The following is a 22,127-nucleotide window of genomic DNA, read 5'->3' as shown; positions in this document are numbered from 1 at the left end:
TCTCTCACTCTCTCTCAAAAATGAATAAATGTTAAAAAAAAAAAAAAATCAAGATCTCAAATCAACAACCTAACTTTTTTACAAGGTAAGAACCAAAAGAACAAACTAAGCCCAAAGCTAGCAGATGAGGGAAAGAAGGGTAGAGATAACATAAAGAACAAAAGGAAAAAAAGTCAGTAAAACTAAAAGCTGGTTCTTTGAAAAGACCAACAACATTGACAAATCTTTAGTTAAATGAACTAAATTAAAACAGATTCAAATTACTAAAATCAGCAACATGTGGGGACAATACTATGTGCTCCACAAAAATAAAAAGGATTATAAGAATATGAATAACCATACACCAAAAAAAATAACCTAGATGAAATGGGCAAACTCCAAGAAACACAAAACCTACTGAGACTAAATCACAAATATACAATCTGAATAGACATAGGACTAGTAAGGAGATTGAATCAAAACTAAAAATCTCCCAACAAAGAAAAACCCTGGATCTGATGGCTTCACTGGTAAACTCTACCAAACATTTGAAGACCTAATACCAGCCCTTCTCAAACTTTCCCAAAAAACTGAAGAGGAGAGAATACTTCTCAACTCATTCTATGAAAGCAGCATAATCTTGATACCAAAGACAGTACAAGCAAACTACAGACCAACATTCTTTATGAACACTGATCAAAAACAAAAGTTGGACAAGAATACTCAACAAAATACTAGCAAACAGAATTCAGGTAGTGCACTGAAATGATTATACATTGTGGCCAAATAGGATCTGTTCATGGAATCCAAGGATGGTTCAACATACAAAAAATTTATATGCCACATCAACAAAATGAAGGAAAAAAAAAAAACACATGATGATTTCAATTGATGCAGAGAAAGCATGTGAGAAGATTCAACACCTTTCATGATAAAAATCAGTCACCAAAATAATAAGAAACTAACTTTCACATAATAAAAGCATTATATGAAAAACCCACAGCAAACATAATACTCAATGAGGGGACACTAAAAGCTTTTCCCCTAAGATCAGGAAAAAAAACAAACAAAAAAACCAAGGATACCCACCTTTTACCACTTCTATTCAATATAATGGAAGTTCTAGCCAGAGTATTTAATCAAGAAAAATAAAAGGCATCCAAAGTGGAAAGGAACAAGTATAATTATCCCTGTTTGTAGATGAATGTATGCTGAAACCCCTAAAGGAGTCCACAAAAAAATTCCTATTAGAATAAATGAAATTAAAAGCGAAGTAGCAGGCAACAAAGTCAACACACACACATACATACCAGATGCACTTCTATCACGATGAGCAATCTGAAGAGGAAATTACAAAAACAATTCCATCCACAATAGCATCAAAATGAATAAATTACTTAGGAACTGACTTAAGGAAGTCAATGACTTACACAATGAAAATGAACAAACACTGATGAAATAAATTAAAGAGGACATAAAAAAAAATGTTCATGGACTGGAGGACTTAATGTTACTAAAATGTCAATACTACCCAAAGCAATCTATGGATTCCATGCAATGCCTATTAAACATCCCAGTGACATTGCTGCAAAAGTAGAAAACCCTTGACACTAAAAGCTAAGGAACCAAAGCAAAAATAAACATGTGGGATTACATTACTAACATCTAACCAACAAAATGAAAAGGTAACCTACCAAATGAGAGAATATTTGTAAATCGTGTCTGATAAAGGGCTATTGTCCAAAATACATATGGAAAAAGGCATCCTAAAATTCATATGGAATCTCAAGTGACCCTGAAAAACAAAAGCAAGTTATTTTTCTTGAAGAAAAATAACAAAGTTGGAAGATTCACACTTCCCGATTTCAAATCCTACTACAAAGTTATAGTAACCAAAACAGTGTGGTATTGGCATACATACAGACCTATAAACTAACAGACTAGAAAGCCCAGAAATAAATCCTTACATAGATGGTCAAATGATTCTTGAGAAGGGTGCCAAGACTACTCAATGGGGAAAGGATGGTCTGGTGCTGGGAAAACTGGATATACACCCGCAAATAAAGTTGGATGTTTAGCTAAGACCGTTTATAAATATTAACTCAAAATAAATCAAGGACCTAAATTTAAGACCTTAGAAGAAAACACAGGACAAAAAGCTTTATGAAACTGCATGTAGCAATGATTTCTTGGATATGAAATAAAAGGCACAACAGGCAAAAAAAAAAAAAAAAATAGGCAAATTAGGGGCACCTGGGTGGCTCAGTTGGTTGAGCATCTGACTCTTGATTTCTGCTCAGGTCATGATCCCAGGGTCATGGGATCAAGCCCCACATTGGGTTCCACACTAAGCATGGAGCCTGCTTAAAATTCCCCCCTCTCCCTTGCTCACTCTCTCTAAAATGAAAAGACAAATTAGGTTTTATGAAAATTTTTCAATTTTTTTCAAAGTTTATTTATTTTGAGAGAGAGAGAGAGAAAAAGCACGTGTGCATGTGCACGAGGGGGGTAAGGGCAGAGAAAGGAGAGAGAGAATCCCAAACAGGCCCCGCACAGTCAACGTAGAGCCTGACTCAGGGCTCAATTCCATGAACTGTTAGATCATGACCTGAGCCAAAATCAAGAGTTGGACACTCAAGCTGAGCTACCCCCACACGCCCCAGATTTCATGAAAATTTTACAGTTTTGTACATCAAAAGGCACACTCCAGAGTACAAAGACAACCCACAGAACAGGAGAAAATATTCCCAAAAGTCATCTATCTGATAAAGGATTAATATCTACAACATATAGAAAACTCCTAAAATTTAGCAACAAGAACAAAAAACCAACAACTTGATTTAAAAATGTACCAAGAGCACACTATGTACACTGTATGTTAGCTAACTTGACAATAAATTATATTAAAAAAAAAAACTATCTTCCTAATGAATAAAACGTACAAAGGAGTGGAATAGATGTTTCTCCAAAGAAGATATACAAATAGCAAGTAAACACATGGAAAGATGCTAAATATCACTGATCATTAGGGAAATGCAAATCAAAACTAAATAAGATACCAGACCTAATACTCATGAGGATAGCTACTGTAAAAAACAAAAAAACAGAAAACAAGTGTTTGTGAGGATGTGGAGAAACTGGAGCCCTTGTGCACTCTTGGTGGGAATATAAACAGTACAGATACTGTGGAAAACAATATGGTGGTTCCTCAAATTAAAAACAGAACCACCATGTGATCCAGCAATTACACTTCTTGGCATATACCTGAAAGAACCAAAAGCACAGTCTTGAAGAGATTTGTACATTCATGTTTATAACAACAATATTCACAACTGCCAAAATGTGGAAGCAACCAAGTATCCACCAATGTATGAGGCATAAGCAAAATGTAATGTATACAACATAATGGAATATTATTCACTTAGAAATCCTGACAAATGCTACAACGTGGATGAACCTTCATGGCTAAGTGACATAATTAGTCACAAATGACAAATACTGTAGGATTCTATTTACATGTTCTAGTTAGAACAGTCAAAATCTTAAAGACATAAGGTGTAACGGCAAGTGCCAGGGGGTGGCAATGAGGGAAGAATGGGGAGTTACTGCTCAGTGGGTACAGAGTTTCAGCCTTACAGGATGAAGAATTATAGGGATAATGGCTGCACAAGAACGTGCATGTACATCATGTCACTGAACTGTGCACTAGAAAAATGGTTATGGTGGTAAATTTTCTTTTACAACAAAGAAATATCCTAGACATTAATAGGTAGGGAATGTGGGGGAGAGAATGTGGGGGAGAGAACTTATTTGAACTTAAAATTAGGGCCTCTTTCAGTTTCGGTACCCAGTTTGTGAGAATGTATTCATCGAGCAATCATACAACGACCCCCACCATGTGCCAGACGCAGTACTGAGGATTAGGAACCCAAGGATATTTTAAGACCCAGTCCTTTGTAGTCTAAACCAGAAACCAGGAATTCAACTTCAAAAATCATGACCCCAGCAATGCTCTCACACAACTGTGTTCTTTATATATCCACACCATCACAATCAGTACCATCACATAACAAGTAAGTGCAGTTTCAGGCACTATTCTACATATTCAAGATACATGTCTTATTCAACCTTCCCCAAATCCTATAGACAGGTACGGTTACTACTCCTGTGTTATAGTTAGGGCAACTTAATCTCAGAGAATTAGCTAAAATTAGGTCAAGTTGCACATCCAGGATCTGTTTTCAAGTTAATCTGCATCCAGAGCCTGCATTTTTTGTGTAGGTTTATAATGAAATGGGCAAATTGAATAGGCTTCTTCTTATCTACTCTGTTTTGAGAATACATTTAGACCACCACACAGGTCAATGAACAATCTGAAATAGCCAAGAATGATCTCGCTACCGGTAACAGAGGCAGGAGAATGTGAGAAAAAGTTTTCAGAGGTGATAACTAAGCCATTCTTGAACAAGACAAGGATTTTTCTAGGCAGGGAATATTCAATTTAGTATCCTGCTTAACAGTTCAGCTATGTAGCAGAACAGCATTTCCTGCATGATTTCATCTAAGCCAGTGACTTTAATTATATAACGGAATCTCAAGAAACACACCAGACAGAACAGGATAAAAGAAAAGACCCCTGGGGCCCAGTTCTAGGGATCTTTCCTTGGATGATGCCAGACCATATATGCCTCATGTATTATTTTAACTGTAGAAAATTTTTCACAGTACAGACAAAAAATTAAGTAGGCTTTACACCAAGACTGAAAAATTTTTCAAATGCTTAGTTATTTTCAGAGTGTGCACACGTCAGTGGGGAAGGGGCAGATCTGAGAGAGGGAGAGAGACAATCCCACGCAGGCTCCATACGGTCAGCACAAAGTCTGACTTGGGGCTCAATCTCATAAACCAGGAGATCATGACCTGAGCTGACATCAAGAGTCAGACACTTAACCAGAGGAGCCATCCAGGTGCCCCCAGACTGACTGAACTTTGCAGTATCACAATACCTGGGGTCTACAAAGATGTAGAGGACAACTCTCATGAAAATGTGGCAGGATTGTAAACTGATAAAAATCACTTTGAAGACAGTTATATACTCATTACTCTGCAATTCACTTCTAGGTTCATATGCTAAAGAAATTCTTGTTATATGCACATAAGGAGATACAAACAAGATGTTCACCAAAATACTGTTTTTAACAGCAAAAATCATTTTCCAACAGAGGATCAGATAAATAACATTTATGTAAAATGCTACTACTATACAGTCATTAAAACCCACTGATTTGACTTTAAAATGTCAATATGGACACACTGCAAATGTAATACATGGAAAATGGCAAATACAAGCATACCTTATTTTATTGCATTTTTCAGGTACTCCAGATATTTTATTGCATTTTCAGAAACTGAAGATTTATGGCCACCCCACGTTTAGCAAGTCTATCACTGCCATTTCTCCACCAGTATTTGCTCACTTTGTGTCTGAGTCACATTTTGGTAGTTCTTGCAATATTTCAAACTTTTCATGATTATTGCAATTGTTACAGTGACCTGTGACCTTTGACGTTACTACTGTAATTGCTTTGGGGTGCCACAAACTGCGCCCACTTAACCAATGACAAACTTAACCGATAAATGTTATGTGTTCACACTGTTCCACCAATTGGCTGTTCCCCTGCTCTCCCCCTCTTTTTTGGCCTCCCTAGTCCCTGAGGCACAACAGTGTCAAAATAAGGCCAATTGATAACCCTACAGTGGCTTCTAGGGATCCAAGGGAAAGGAAGAGTCACACGTCTCTCACTTTAAATCAAAAGCTAAAAATGGTTAAGCTCAGTGAGGAAGGTGTGTTGAAAGCAGAGATAAGCCAAAAGCTAGGCTTCTTGTCCCAAACAGGCAAGTTGTAAATGCAAAAGGTAAGTTCTTGGAGGACATTAACAGTGCTACTTGTCAACAAACACGTAAGACAAACAGCCTAACTGCTGATACGCAGAAAGTCTTAATGGTCTGCAGAGAAGATCAAACCAGCCACAACCTTCCCAGAGGCCAAAGCCTAATCCAGAGCAAGGCCCTTACTATCTTCACTTCTGTGAAGACAGAGACGGGAGGAAGCTGAAGACAAATATGAAGCTAACAGAGATTGGTTCATGAGGTTTAAGGAAAGACACCATTTTTATACCATAAAACCGCAAAATAAAGCAGTAAGTTACCCACAAGGTCTGAGATAATTAATGAAGGTTTTCAGGGCACATGAAACAGCCTAAATCAGAAGAAGATGCCATCTAGGACTTCCACAGCGTGAAAGGAGAAGTCAGTGCTTGGCTTCAAAGGACAGGTTGACTCCGTTGGTAGGGGCTAATGCAGCTGCTGGCTTTAAGTCAAAGCCTGTGCTCATGCGCCATTCTGAAAACCCTAGGGCCTTTAAGAATTATGCTCAATCTACTCTGCCTGGACTCTGTCAAGGGAACAACAAAGTCCGGACAGTACTTCTGTTTACAATGTGGTACACTAAATATTGCAAACCCAAATATTGTTGAGACCTACTGCTCAGAAAAAAAGGATTTCTTTCAAACTATTACTGTTCATTGACAATGCACCTAGTCACCCAAGAGCTTGGACAGAGATGTACAAGGAGATCGATGTTGTTTACACACCTGCTGACACAACATCCATTCTGCAGCCCATGGATCTAGAAGTAATTTCAACTTTCAAGTCTTACTATTTAAGAAATATTTTGTAAGGCTATAGCTGCCATAGATAGGGATTCCTCTGATGGATCTGGGCAAGTAAACTGAAAACCTTCTGGAAAGGATTCACCATTCTGGATGCCAATAAAAACATTCATGATTCATGGGAAGAGGTCAGAATACCAACATAAATAGGAGTTTGGAAAAAACTGACCCCAACCCTCATGGATGACTTTGAGGGGTTCAAGACTTCAGGAGAGGAAGTCACTGCAGATGTGGTAGAAACAGCAAGAGAAAAAGAATTAGAAATGGAGCCTGAAGATGGGACTCAATTGATGAAATCTCACGATCAAACTGTAACAGACGGGGGGTTGCTTCTTATGGATGAGCACAGAAAGTGGAGATGCTGGGAAGACTGCTGAAATGACAACAAAGGATTTAGAATATTACCTATACTCAGTTGATAAGAAGGCAGAGGCAGGGTTTGAGAGGATGGACTCCAATTTTTTTCCCCTACTATAAACGTTTTTGAGAATTTTACAGGTCTCAGGAAAAACTAAGAATGTGTATGTATGTATATGCATACATATGTATTAACACTTTATCTCCACATCATATTACATTACAGAGATTTTTATGTAGCTAAACATGTAAAAAGATTATTCTCAAAAGGTATTATTCTATTAACTACATGACATTCCATCGCTTGAATATACAGTATAAATATTTCCCTCTTGGGAGACACTTAAGCTTTTTCAAATTTTCACCACTGTAACGATGCTCTAAGTATCCATTTACATAAATCCTTATTTGCACTGATTACTACTCCGTAGGAGAGATTCTCAGATCTCGACATACTGAGTCAAGGAGCGTGATGATTTCTAAAAGCTAAGAAGTTATCTTTGAGGCCGAGTTGTAAAGAAGCTGCAGTGGCAAACAGAGGAGCAATGCCAGGAACCCTTCCTGAGTGCAAAGATGGTGAGTCGATCCTCCCTTTCCTGTCATGGGATGGCAGCCCGCTTAGAGGTCCGACTTCCATTTTGTTCTCCATCTTGTTGGGAGAAATTGGTAATCAGATCTTGGAGGACAAATCAGTTCCTTAATGTCACTAGTCATGGACCTCTGACAACTCTCACAAGAACATCCAGGGACTTTGCAACGCCCACAACATCCACCCCATCTAGCCCAACACCCCTGCAGCCACGGTGTGGGCACTCCCCCTTCCCTACTCCCCCATTCTGTGCCTAAAACATGCCAAGCTCTCTAAGAAGCCTTAGTCCAACCTTTTCTGTCTGAAATGTTTCCCCACACTCTTTACAAGATCTAGCTTCTTCTCCTCCTTTATTACTCCGTTTTAAACATACCTCCCCAGAGAGTTCTTGCCTGACCATGTCACTCAAAACATCATTACTTCATAGTACTTACTAAAACTTGCAATGATTTTACTTATTTCTCTATTGAGTTTCTCCCATTATCCATGATGGGAGAGCAGGTTCTGAGAATACCACGTAAAGTCAGGAATCCCTGAAGCCTAACAACAGTGACTGGCATGAAGTACGCATTCCTTAACTATTTGTTGAATTTCTGGTGAATTTGGCTAACTGTGGAAGTGGGACCAAGTGTTTAGTAATCTAAGTAGTAGGAATCTAAAGACAGAGTTTGGAGGGAGGGACCTGAGCTACAGATTCAAGGTTGGGTTCATCTGCTTTCCTTGATGTGGTAGCTGAAGGAGGTCTCCCAAAGATGTCCATGTCTTCATCCCCGGAACCTGTGCACATCTCAGAATGAAATACCAGTGTCTGCTTAGCTGCACAGACAACCAATCATCCCAATGTTAGAACAGCATGATCTAGGCTCTAAGGCCAGGACTCCATCTATGGCGTGCCTGGCTCAAGAGAAATCTGAGCTGCAGCAGTCACAGCATCCATTGGAGCCCCAATAAAACCAAGACCACACCAGACACAGGAGTCAAAACCTGGGCATAAACCTGCATGCACCTGAAGATGTGCTGTTTGTGGGAGCTGAGTGTCAGAAAGTGACCAAACAACACAGTGACAGCAGACTTTGATTTAAGCCTGAGATTAGCCACTTAGTAGGTAGCCTTGCCCAAGTCCTCTAACCTAGATGAGACTTCGTTTTCTCATCGTAAAATGGAACCGAATCCTTCCTAAAAGAAGGGTGATACTATTTTCAGAAGCTGCCACAGCCACCCCACCTTCCACAACCACCACTGTGAACAGTCAGCAGCCATAGACCTCAAGGCAAGACCCTCCTCCAGCATAAAGACTATGACCCACTCAAAGTTCAGATGATGGTTAGCCTTTTTTTTTTTTTAGCAATTAAGTATTTTTAAAGTATGAACAATTTTTTTACATATATAATGCTATTGCACACATCATAGACTACAGAATGGCATAAATATAACTTCCATATTCACTAGGAAACCAAAAAATTCCTTTGGCTCACTTCATTGCAGTATCGGCTTTGCTGTGGCAGTCTGGAACCCAACCCACAATTTCTCTGAGGTATGCCTAAGTTCCCAGCATGTCTGAGGCAACCCAGTGAAATTTAAGCCATTGTTGAGGGTCATTCATATTGAAATATAATTCATGAAATCTTCTCAAAGAAGAAAAACAACACATACGTTGAATCGAGATTTTGTGAGTTTTTAAATTGACATAAGCTAAAGAAGAGTAAGGGTTGTTATTAGCTCATGATGTACACCAATTAATAGAAAATACACATGTACTTTATTGGAAGTTTGAAGAGACCAGACGTACCAGCATTCCTAGTTCCTATGTCCTTCTCCCATTTGCCCTCCAGTTAGAACAATGTACTAGAAATAAATTCTATAGTTACCACAGGTCAGTCTCCTTTGTGAGGACATCTCTCCTTCAGACATTTAGCTACTTTATGTTCATATACGCCTGCATCTTTATGGGAATGATTTCCAACGTCAACTTAGGAAGTAAATCAAAGAATTTATAATGAAAGAGCAGCAATTGCCAGTTCTTATTCTGCAAATCCCACTATTGCCAAATTTCTTTAAGATCCACTTAAAGAATTAAAAATATGTTCAACTTTCAACTAAAATAACCCCAACAACAAACACTCCATCAACATGTTGCAACTTCCACAAATGCTTATGACACAGCACTGTCAGGACATCCGAGTCTCCTTGTGAAATACCACCTTCAGGGGATGCTGCCCTCTCCCCTCCACTATCCTATGGAATATCCTAAATATCACGAAAACTCAATGCTTGCTGGGCACCTGGGTGGCTCAGTCGATTGAGCATCTGACTTCGGCTCAGATCATGAACTCACGTTTTGTGAGTTCCAGCCCCACTCTGGGCTCTGTGCTGACAGCTCGGAGCCTGGAAGCTGGAGCCTGCTTCAGATTCTGTGTCTCCCTCTCTCTCTCTCTCTGCCCCTCCCCTACCTGCTCTCTCTCTCTCTCTCTCTCAAAAATAAGATTAAAAAAAATCTCAATGATTGCTGACCCACATTCATGTGTAAAAGCAATTATTCAAGAGATGCACTGTCCAATACAGCAGCCACTAATCATGTGGCCACCAAGCATTTGGAATGCAGCTAGTTCGAACTGAGCAGTGCAGTAAATGTGAAATATATACTGAAGTCTTAGTACTAACAAAATAGGATATCTCATTAACAGTTTTTATACTGATTACATACTCACATATTTTGTTAGGCTAGGTAAATATTAATGTCACTTTTCAAAAAAAAAAAAACAAACCTTTTAAATGTGGCTACCAGAAAATCTAATTACATATATGACTATTATAATTCTATATATAAATAGTCCTGATACCTTTGACCTATCCTTTTTTATCTTTTTGTGTGTCATAAAATAGACTTGTACATTATAAATCAAAGTCAGTCTTCACTCAGAAGTGAACCCAATCCACAAAGTAAGCTACAAAAAGGGGCAAGTGTCACCAGAGATTCAAGGTCATTCTTTACAAGCTTCACAAGAAAGCTTCCTAGAAACAGCTCTACATACATGCCTAGTGTAGGTTTTCATACATACATACACACACTAAATTTTCAAATCTAAGTCACCTGGCAAATGATCATGAATTCCTCGGTTTATGGGTGTAGTGCAGACTCTACTGAAATCCAGAGAATTATCCAATATGGCATTTATCCTTCGAAAGATATTGGCATTGCTACACGTGGAGAGTGCGGGTGCTTCCTGGTTGTCCCAACAATCTTTTATCCTTCCAGCTTCTTCTTCCTACACACAGAAAAAAGATATTTAGGTTTTCCTCCTAGACACCAGAAAAGATACTTAGGTTTTTCTACACTCCCTTACTCCTAAATCCAACACTGTGAGTTAGATAAAGTAACAAGGACTTGAATTTCTTACCTATATACTAAAATACCTGAGGAGTCCTATTATGAGCGAGGTATCTTGAGAAAACTAAAAGAGGGGTGAAACAACAAAACACCTAAATACAAGATATTGCCCCAGAACTTTCTAATCTAATAGGACATGTATAGGAATTAGCATGGTGTGGCAGCAGCAGGAGTTTCAGAACCAGAAATATGAGATTCAAATCTTGGAGGCTGATCTATATACTATTTGGCAATTAAAAAAATGAAGGACCGGGGCGCCTGGATGGCTCAATCGGTTAAGCGTCTGACTTCAGCTCAGGTCATGATCTCACTATTAGTGAGTTCAAGCCCCTCACAGAGCTCTCCCCTGTCAGTTCAGAGGCACTTCGGATCCTCTGTCTCCCCCTCTCTGCCCCTTTTGCACTCATTCTCGCTGTCAAAAATAAACATTAAAAAAAGGAAATATTGATACATGCTACAACATGGATAAACCTCAAGTACACTATGCTAAGTGAAAGAAGTCAGTCACAGAAGACCACCTATTATTAGCCCATTAATATGAAATGTCCCAAACAGACAAATCTATAGGAGATGAGTTGTCTTCATCTCAGGGTGGACAGGGAAGAAGGTTTGGGGATAGTGGCTAATGGGTACAAGGTTTATAATAATGAGATAATGAAGATACTCTAAAATTAGATTAGGGTGATAAATCACAAAACTGTACACTAAAAATTACTGAATTTTATGCTTATGTGAATTGTATCTCATTAAAGAGTTTGGTTCTGCCATTTATCGTCAGTTACTTAACCTCTGTGCCTCAGTTGCCCTATTTCTGAAATGGGAAGAGTACCTACCAACCTTTTGATGAGATATCTAAAGCACTTAGCATGGAGCCTGGTATATGGTAGCTGCTATTTTTACACCTGAAGATACAACTACAGAAGACACAATAAGCACCAAGAGTGTACAAACACCATCCAAAGGGAATGGTTTATGTGGTATCTCAGTAGATAACACCACCATCTGCTAGGTGTCCCAGACAGAAATCTCTTCACTCTTCAATCTCCCTCCCTCTCTCACCACATGTGATGCCTGACATAGTAAGCAATGATATAATGGCTGACAGAGTCACCAGCTCTAGGATTCCCAATGATCTTGGGGAAAATCAGCAAAAAGCAGACCAAGTAAGGAAACTAGCACCTAGGATCTTACAGCTGGTCACTTCAAAACAAAATTCTAAAAAGCTGGGTGCCTATTAATGTTCAGGTAAGCAGGAGAAGGAGCAGAAGCACAGAATTTATCAACTCTATAGGATGGTCTTAAAGGGACGAACTTGAATCCCATATCATTCTCAAGCTCTTGAAAAGACTGTATCCGTTGGAAGCTGTGAGGATGACCAGAACGCACAGTCCTGCATATTCCCTGGGTCATTTTCCCAAACCTTCCAGAAGCCACCATTGAGAACAGCTAAACCCATAGACACAAGGCCCTGTTCACAACTGTAGATTTCTAAGATGATTCTCAACCTCACTAAGGCAACATCACAAAGGCTAAGATGCAAGCATTTACAATCAATCTGTAGATCTTAAAGCTACATGCCTCCCTCATTCACTGCCTAATAAACTTTAACCAATTGCCTGCTATGTACAGTGAGCACCCAAAGGGGAGGCAGATTAGAGATCCAACCAAAAAGAGATTTCTGAAGTCTGGAAAGGGAACTAAGATCTGGTCGTGTTGTTAACAGTTACGACATAAGCTACAGTTGGCTGTAATCCTATATTGTCCTCTCAGCCAAGGGAGCTCAGAAGAAGACAATGTGCCTGAAAGTAAAGATAGGAAGAAGGTGTGAAGCACACAGAGAACAGAAGGGCATTATCAGAAGCGGCCCAATGTGGTGGGGCACTGGGTATAGAAGACAGCAAACTGGAAAGAAGGCCTCATGCCAGGTTCAGGATTAGAACAACCTCCTATATCAAAGGTTTCAAAACTTTAAAGGGCCTCTCTTAATACACAATCTGATTTTTATTTACTAGTACAGATGTGCTGTAGATCTATGGATTCCCAGATCCTGGCCACACTTACAAGCAAAGAGGTAGCACCCTAATAGTCTCAGAAGACCTCAAGCAACTATGTGAAATAAGAGAGGCAGAGCCTGTGAGCAAAGTGCCACTGTGGTGAGGGGATGATGCGGGCCCACAGGCCTTCTGGGAGAAACCTGCTTCCCCAGGAGTAGGGCAAGGTCTAAGAATCGTACCATCTCAAGCATCCTGAAAAAAAAAATTAGGCCTGACCCAAATCTGCCCCACTCCCAATACCGTTATGAACATGCACCGTAACTCTGAAACTCAAGGCTAATGCTATCTGGAATGTCTCCCTCCCTCTCCTCCTCTCAGGTCTGCCAAGCCAGTTATCTAGAGGAGTCCAGGTAATTAGAACACAAGTAAATGGAGTGTTCAATTAATACCCCAAACTGCCTAATCAGTAAGTACCAGTGGTTTGCCTTGAATAACCAATTTGGAAGGGGGTTAAAAAAAAAAAAAAATCAAAGCCAGCAATATCAGATGGGGAACGGATCTACTTTCCTTATGTGTACAATAGGGATAAAAGTAGTAACAAGGTCTCACAGAGCTCTTTGTGAATTAGTGCATATAACATGCTTGCCACAGTACCTGGAACATAATTATGTGCTGAACAGATGAATGTTCGCTATCAGTAGTATCACTACTGCACCAAGGGCTCAGGGGCCACCACAAGGATCCCTGAATAAAAGACTATTTGCTCATTAAAAGAGAATAATGTACTAAAGACTCAGGGAAACTACTCTTTTGAAGACCCCAGGCCCTTCTATGCCTAACTTTCCTAATCGTTTGATTCAGAAAGCTTAATTAAAAAGACTTAAGACAGGACACAAATCAAACTGCCCAAAACCTGTACCTACTGCAGAATTTAGCAATCCTTTAAACTCTTCAGCTAAATGAATTCAGTGTCTCATCTTCAAAACACTATCTCTTATCCACACCCATACTTACACACCCATTACTCTGTATATTCTATCCTGACTGATCACTTTATAGGTCTGAGTTCCTACCAATGTTTTACCATAAATACAAACAGTTTTCTCCCTGGGTTATACCACTCTTGTCTGGTAGTTTTCAGTTATTTCTGGCATATTTCGCCCTTAAATGGGACCATTTGCTAGGTGGTTTTTTGTTTTTTTTTTTTAACCTTTATTTGGTCTTTCATGATGAACAGGAAAGGAGGCTTTAAGACAGATCAGAAGCTTAGAATGCAAATCTTAACACTATTGAGAACTATGGATCAACGGAGCAAATTACTTGGCAAAGCTAGAAATGAAAAGCAGGAATTCTTACTGTCAGGGACTAAAACTGATGTCAAGATAAAACTAATTGTACCTACTTACTGTCAGAATGAATGGCTCATGATGAATCTCTATGGATACAAGCTATTTTATAGCAGGCCTCAATGTTCTCCTGGTCAATAGGTGAAAATGGACACTCCCATCATGAACCAACACTGGTCTCCTACACCAGTAATTCTCAACTGGTTGGGGCAGGGAGACGACAGAAAAAAAAAAAGCATTCCTTTTTTCCAGAAGGGAAGAATCTTCCCCCAAAACTGAATCACTGTTTCACAAAGCAGAACACAGGACAGCCTGTGGAGTACAAATACTAAATCTACCATTTAGGTATGTTCTAGGAGCCTTGGTTGTCTTGGGTATTCAAGTGGAGTACCACCTACTTCGCAGACTTTGTAGTAATGAGAAATCTATAAAGTGCCTGTATAGGCTCATCCCAGTGAAATTCACCAAGAAGCTTATTTACTTGTTTAGCACACAACTGGAGGTTTTTCTCCATTTGTGGTTTGAAACTGTCCCTCATAACACTTTAAAAATCTGAACCCATACCACATAGCTATGTGTTCTAATTAAAGAATAATATGCCCAAATTTTATACTTATTTGTATGCTAGAACGGTCTAATTGGAAATACTGGTCTTGCCTTCAGATGCCATACAATCCAGGATCAACATGGTAATAGGATGGCCATTCTTTTAGGTCAAAATCCTGGCCTGGGGTTATTTAATGGTCATAATGAATGCCAACTTTACCATCTCTGAGTTGATATAATTTGCCTTTAATCAAAAACACAATACCTATATTGCAGACCTCAAGACCATTTCTGCTAATTATTTACTATGGATTCATGAAAGCCAGTTGAGAGATTTAAGGAAGACTCTCTGAAGGGCACACACTTTACTCTTCAAGACGGAGTTTTAACCTGGGGTCCACAGATCGCAATCTACTAAGCTTCCAGCAAAACTGTGTTCACATTAAAAAATTTTCTGAGTGGGAATGCAAGCTGGTGCGGCTACTCTGGAAAACAGTATGGAGGCTCCTCAAAAAAATTAAAACTAGAACTACCTTATGACCCAGCAATTGCACCAGTAGGTATTTATCCAAGGGATACAGGTGTGCTGTTTCGAAGGGACACATGCACCCCAATGTTTACAGCAGCACTATCGACAATAGCCAAAGTATGGAAAGAGCCCAAATGTCCATCGATGGATGAACAGATAAAGAAGATGTGGTATATATCTACACATACATACAATGAAGTATTACTTGGCAATCAAAAAGGATGAAATCTTGCCATTTGCAACTACGTAGATGGAACTGGAGGGTATTGTGCTAAGTGAAATTAGTCAGAGAAAGACAAATATCATATGACTTCACTCATATGAGGAATTTAAGAGACAAAACAGATGAACAGAAGGGAAGGGAAATAAAAGTAATATAAAAACAGGGAGGGAGACAAAGCATAAGAGACTCATAAATATGGGGAACAAACAGGGTTACTGAAGGGGGTATGGGAGGGGGGATGGGCTAAATGGGTAAGGGGCATTAAGGAATCTACTCCTGAAATCATTGTTGCACTATATGCTAACTAATTTGGATGTAAATTAAAACAAAGCGTTAGGTTGAAAAAATTAAGATTAAAAAAATTTTTGAGAATAAGATTTTCTAATTACATCTTTTTTAGTTGAAAGCATTCATCTTGAACATTTAGGTTTTGTTTAATTAAGATACACCAACAGTATATCGGGGGCAATATACTTAGATGCCCCTGAAGAACTAGTTCACAGACGTACTTTGGCAATTTGCTTTTATCTTTATAGTAATAACGCTGAAAAAAACCTCTATAGGATTTACACTCATGATTCTGAGGATACTGTTTAACCACAATTCTGAACAGTCCTTATATGAACAACCACTTACAAAAATGTTATTCAGACCAAAGATTAGGAAATGGCTACAGTTTCACCTGAGGAATTGACAGGTTATCTTTATGGAAGAATGTAAATCATCTAGCCAAATGTCCACCTTTGCTTTGGTCACTTGGTCACTCAAAGCCAGTTTCTGGTTGAACTTCAATGAGTCTGTAGCTAAGAAGTGCTTCTCTATGTTTGACTTTCTCCTTGACCCTTACTTGTCCATTCTTAACTGAAATTCCACCTCGAGTCTTCTGTACAACACTGGAAAGAATTAAAATGTATTATGTTGGTCCATACAAAACTGCCAATACTCGACCTTTTGCAACCAACAAAATGGCAGCTTCACAGAGTTCAATCTAGTATTTCATAAGTACTAAAAGCCTGTTACATTAGATTTTGAGATTACAGACAGATAAAACATAATCCCTGCCCAAAGGAGAATTAGTTAAGTGGGAGAAGAAAATCTAGTTAGGTAAATGGAGACTGAGGTAAGCACAAAATGCTACACACAGGAGAAGAATAAATTAAGGTATCTGGAATAGTGTGACAATTAGCTAGAGACTAATGAAAAATCAGAATTTCCGTAAGTGTGGGAAGAACAGACAAGCAGAGAATAAACACAGAGTGGATACAGAACACAGTAAATTCAATGAAAGAAAGCAGAGGAATAGGGCTGGATAGGGAGGTTCACCAGTAATAAAGGAGAAATGGCTGCAGGTCCTTACAGAGAGACAAAATAAATCCATCACCAGATACAAAATTCAAGATACCACCCCTTCTTCCTCTCCTTCACGACCTGACTTTCCTCTCTTCTCCACTGGTTCTTTCCCAACAATCTGTAAGTATGCCCAAGGCTCTCTCATCTTTAAAAAAAATCTTCCTTGACTTAAAACATCCTCCCAAGTCACTGCCTTCTTTCTTTTGCTCTACTACCAACTTTCTAAAAAGGTGCTATACTTCTTAACCCATTTGTCCCCTGAACCCACGATATCCTGCTGGCACAAAGCTGCAAAAAGACGCCACAGAACTCCTAAATTAAGGACTTCATAGTTGCCAAACCCAACCACCATTTCAAGTTCACCTTACTTGGTATTTTGGGGGATCTGATCCTTAACTCTTCTCCACTCATTTAATTCAGGAACCCCTTTCTTCTGGATCTCTCCTTTCTGATTAGTTTTCAGTTTCCACAGAGTATATCTAATGCATCTCTCTCTCCCTCCTCCCTCTTTCTTTCTCCCTCTCTTTCTTTCTCCCTCTCTCTTTCTCCCTCTCTTTCTTTCTCCCTCTCTTTCACACACACACACACACACACACACACACACACACACACACACAATAAACTCAGTCTGGGAAAGGAAATCCTACAATTTCCAGGACAGGTTTATGAGAACATGAAGGAAATATTTAATACCACGACTGCTCAAGAATATCCAGAACACACGGCCACCAAAATTGTAGCTCTTATCACAGTTACCTATCCAACTGTTAGCTATATGCACTGTTAGCTCTGCATTTTATAAATGGTAAGGCCCTCAAAGACCTTCATTGAAGCAGTACTCAGTATCATATCTGCCACATTTGCAGGTACTCAATTCAGACACCACAGGAAGGCAGACCCACATCACATGCCTTTCACTGGCATGTTCGACCACCTCAATCACAACCTCCATAAATGGTAGTGACTCCTTCAATGTTAAGACAGGATGAAAAATAAAACTTTAGTCACCAATTCTAGCTCTGTCACTGTCAAAGCCCCAAGCCACTCAAAGTCATTTCAGCAGTTGGGAGTTTTAAACCCCTCAGACCAGAGACAATTTACATGAACAAAAAATAAAGAACCCATAACAACATAACCTGGTGATTGCAGACCCAAAGATTACAATCACATTTACTGATTGTATTCTCATCATATGCCAGGAGCCATTCTGGAGACGGAGGGTAAATAAGACAATCCCTGCACCCAAGGAGTTAGTCTAATGGGAACACAAGCACATCGAGTATGTTACATGCTATTTTGTAAGCTCAACAATAAATATATAAAGAAATAACAAGGGTATTAGGGAGGTGAAAATATTAAAAGGTTTTACCATACACTCATAGTAGGAGTGGGGAAGGCAGTCTGGCAAAAAAGAACATGTACAAGGGCAAGGGGGGATGAAATGGGTGCTTTCAGGCAACTAGAAGTTCGCTGTTGCTAGAATTTTAATTGCAAGGGACACTATGCTATGACCCAGAAGTTGCACTCAGGCTCCCATATACAAGAGAAAGAAGTATACAGGACTATAAAAAGGCAGGTACAATAGTCACAGCAGTTTTATACTCAAACTCTGAAGAGAAACAAAACACCCACAGTGCTGGTGGTCCCCAAGACCACCCCCAGATTTGATCAATTACCAAGAGGACCCACAGGACTCAGCATAGAGTGGTACTCAGCACATACAGCTAATTATTACAGCCTGAAGATACAGAGAAACACCAGCAAAGGGAAAGGGCACATGGTTCAAAGTCTGGGGGAAATCAGGTACAAGCTTCCAAGAGTCCTCTTACAGGAGAGTCATAGAAGATAAACTTAATCGCTTAGCTCCCCCCAGCAACAAGTTGTGACAACATACCTGAAATGTTGCCAACGAGGGAAGCTTGCTAGAAACTTGGCTCCCAGGGTTTTTTATTGAGGGGTGGTCACAAAGGCAGCCTCTGCCTGGAATACACCCAAATTCCAGACTCCAGGAGGGAAGCAGGTATTCAGCATAAATCACATTGCTTGCACAGTTTAGGTGTAGTAATTCACTCTATTAATTCTGGAAATGGTAGGATTATAGCAATCAATTCGGGCTTCCACTGCAACTTGTAGAAATCTCAGATATTAAATTAAGCTGGGGGGGGGGGTGTCAGACACCAAAGAGTGCATGCTACACGATTTCATTTGTAAGTTCAAAAATGGGCAAAACCAATCAATGACAACAGAAGTCAGAACAGTAGTTCATGGGGGGGGGGGGGTCAAGGGTGAGATACAGAATGGCAAAGGGCACAAGGGAATCTTAACAAGTGAAGGGAACATTCTAGATCTTCATCTGTGTGGCAGTTTCTTAGGTATATAAAAATAACATCAACATGTAAAAACTAACCAAGCTATACACTTACAATTAGTGCCTTTTACCATATGTACGTTCTCTCTCAATTTTAAAAAGATTCAAGGAGGAGACCAGTAGACTACTAGACTGAAGCCAGACCATGATGGGCTTCGTACGCTACCAAGGGGACTGGCCCTTACTGTGTGGAAGCAGTTCTCCAAGTGAGGTCTGTGCACTCGTGAGGTCCACAAAGCCCTTTCAGAAATCCACACGGCTAAAACTACCTTCATAACCTTAAAATACCAATTTCTTTTTTCACTATGCTGACATTTGCAACGATGATACAAAAGTAAAGTAACGAGTGGGTAAAACTGGCACCTTCGCAGGAATCAAGGCAATGCCAATAAACTGTACTAGAAGTGATTCTGCTCTGCAATCCCAGGAGGATAGGTCTGAGGAGCAACAGGACCACTAGTATGGTAGCGCTCCAGAGTGGTGGGTGTGAGCAGCCAAGAACTGAGGAAAAAGGTAAAGACCAGACTGAAAATACTGAAGGGAGGCCTGAACTAGCAGTGGCCATGGTAAGGGAGAAGGAAGGAAAGGTGGCAGGGGCTAAGAGAGACACAGAGTTAGACCACATCAAGGCTTTATAGTTTCCAAAGGAAAGCTGCAAATATGTATTTACCTAGTGTCTGTACTGGGGCCTCCAGTAACTGAAAAATGTTAAAGAAAGGGGGTGCCTGGGTAGCTCAGTCAGTTCCAGAGTCCAACTTCGGCTTAGGTCATGGTCCCACAGTTCGTAAGTTCAAGCCCCCATGGTGTTTGCTGCTGTTAGTGTGGAGCCTGCTTCAGATCCTCTGTCCCTCTCTCTCGGCCCCTCCCCTGCATGTGCTCTCTCTCAAAAATAAATCAACATTAAAAAAATAAAAATCAGGGGCGCATGGGTGGCTCAGTCGGTTGAGCGTCTGACTTCGGCTCAGGTCATGATCTCGCGGTCTGTGGGTTCAAGCCCCGCGTTGGGCTCTGTGCTGGCGGCTCGGAGCCTGGAGCCTGTTTCAGATTCTGTGTCTCCCTCTCTCTGACCCTCCCCCGTTCATGCTCTGTCTCTGTCTCAAAAATAGATAAACGTTAAAAAAAATTTTTTTTAATAAATAAATAAAAATCAGAACACCCAAACACGTTCTCTCCCCCTAGAGGATACTACAGTCTAGTTGGGGGGAAAAGAGACTAATCGGGTAGAGGGGATAGAATCAGATTGGCCCCAGGAGATGAAGTAAGGGGAAAAAATTGGTTCTGTTTTTAAAACTGCTGGGTTCACTGTACTTCAGCAAGATAGAACTCATTCAGTAAGCCAGTCAGAACTATGGATTCTGAGAACAATCAGGGCTGGGCTCAAGGTAACTGCTTTCCTCCAACAGAAAGCTACTCCCATACCTTTATCCAAGGAGACAGACTTCTGGCCATGATGCTAAACCTGTCAGGATGGTACATATATCAGCATATAATGCTGGCCAAGAATAAAGAAACCAGTAACGCTATTACAGTTGGAGAACAACCTCAAGCCTGGTCACACAGAGAGAGAACTAGTGCTGCAAGAATATACAGGCCCTCTGTATAAAGGGACAAGAAAGAGCCAACAGAATGAACCATAAGGAATGTGGCATTCAGGGGGATGAGAAAGCTTCTAAGTGCCAGGACAAGAAAAGATCAGACAGGGCAAGGGGAAAGCTATAGAGTCTCACGAGACCGAGATTTTAAGTCTCAGAGACCAATACAGCAAAGGTCAAGGTGCCTGAATTCTAGAAATACCCATCTGGAAAGGAAGAGACCAGAGTTCAAGTTCTGGTTCTATCATCCACTCGCTGAATGGACTTAAAACAACCACTTTTTTTTTTTTTTTTTTTTTTTTAATTTTTTTTTTCAACGTTTTTTATTTATTTTTGGGACAGAGAGAGACAGAGCATGAACGGGGGAGGGGCAGAGAGAGAGGGAGACACAGAATCGGAAACAGGCTCCAGGCTCCGAGCCATCAGCCCAGAGCCTGACGCGGGGCTCGAACTCACGGACCGCGAGATCGTGACCTGGCTGAAGTCGGACGCTTAACCGACTGCGCCACCCAGGCGCCCCTAAAACAACCACTTTTCATTCTCAGCTTAATTCTCTCATCCGTGAAAATAGCCATTAGGATCTGTGTTGTCAACTCCAAGTTACATCTGGGAGACCGACAGGTCTCTAATATCTTCTAAGCTTCAAAACCATTCCAAAATTACAGCTTAAACAAACAAACAAACAAACAAACAAGCACAACAGTCTCAGGAGAAAGGACAGACTTGGGAGACAGATGGTATCAGAGCCAGAAGCCAGGAGCACAAAGCCAGAATGCAGAGAGCACAGGTGTTAAGTAGTAAGAGATTAAGTGTTCTGTCAAAAGGAAAAAAAAAAACAACAAAAAAAAACACAAAAACAGCTCAAGGTAACCGCTTTCCTCCAACAGAAAGCAACTCCCATACCTTTATCCAAGGAGACAGACTTCTGGCCATCGTGCTAAATCTGTCAGGATGGTACACATATCAGCATATAACGCTGACCAAGAATAAAGAAACCAGTAACGCGATTACAGCTAAGTTACTCCCAGAATCAACAGCTAGATACAACCGTGACCCATTTTTCACACACAAATCAATCTTTAGACCTGCCCTCTAGGGATTCTACAATTACCTCAAGGCAAGTAATCACAAAATG

The 22,127-nt window shown here is 40.1% G+C and overlaps 1 protein-coding gene across 13 annotated transcripts in view; it reads right to left on the bottom strand.

Moving 5' to 3' along the window:
• CPEB1 (cytoplasmic polyadenylation element binding protein 1) overlaps window positions 1–22,127 on the bottom strand; it is a 91,212-nt gene that overhangs the window by 64,175 nt on the left and 4,910 nt on the right. For 9 of the 13 annotated variants that reach the window (XM_042940895.1, XM_042940891.1, XM_042940892.1 and 6 more), the window contains exon 2: window positions 10,748–10,922. The exons of 1 other annotated variant lie outside the window; for it this stretch is intronic. In XM_042940895.1, the coding sequence (XP_042796829.1) occupies window positions 10,748–10,922 (175 nt within the window). Of the gene's footprint in view, window positions 1–9,524; window positions 9,626–10,747; window positions 10,923–18,926; window positions 19,084–22,127 lie in introns of those variants that run through there. 3 more of the 13 variants (XM_042940898.1, XM_042940899.1, XM_042940901.1) reach the window with 2 other exon arrangements.

The sequence above is a fragment of the Panthera leo genome, chromosome B3, assembly GCF_018350215.1.
Source record: "Panthera leo isolate Ple1 chromosome B3, P.leo_Ple1_pat1.1, whole genome shotgun sequence".
NCBI classification, from domain to species: Eukaryota; Metazoa; Chordata; class Mammalia; order Carnivora; family Felidae; genus Panthera; species Panthera leo.
Note: the sequence above shows the minus strand (reverse complement) of the source record. Positions and strands in the feature narration are given on the sequence as shown.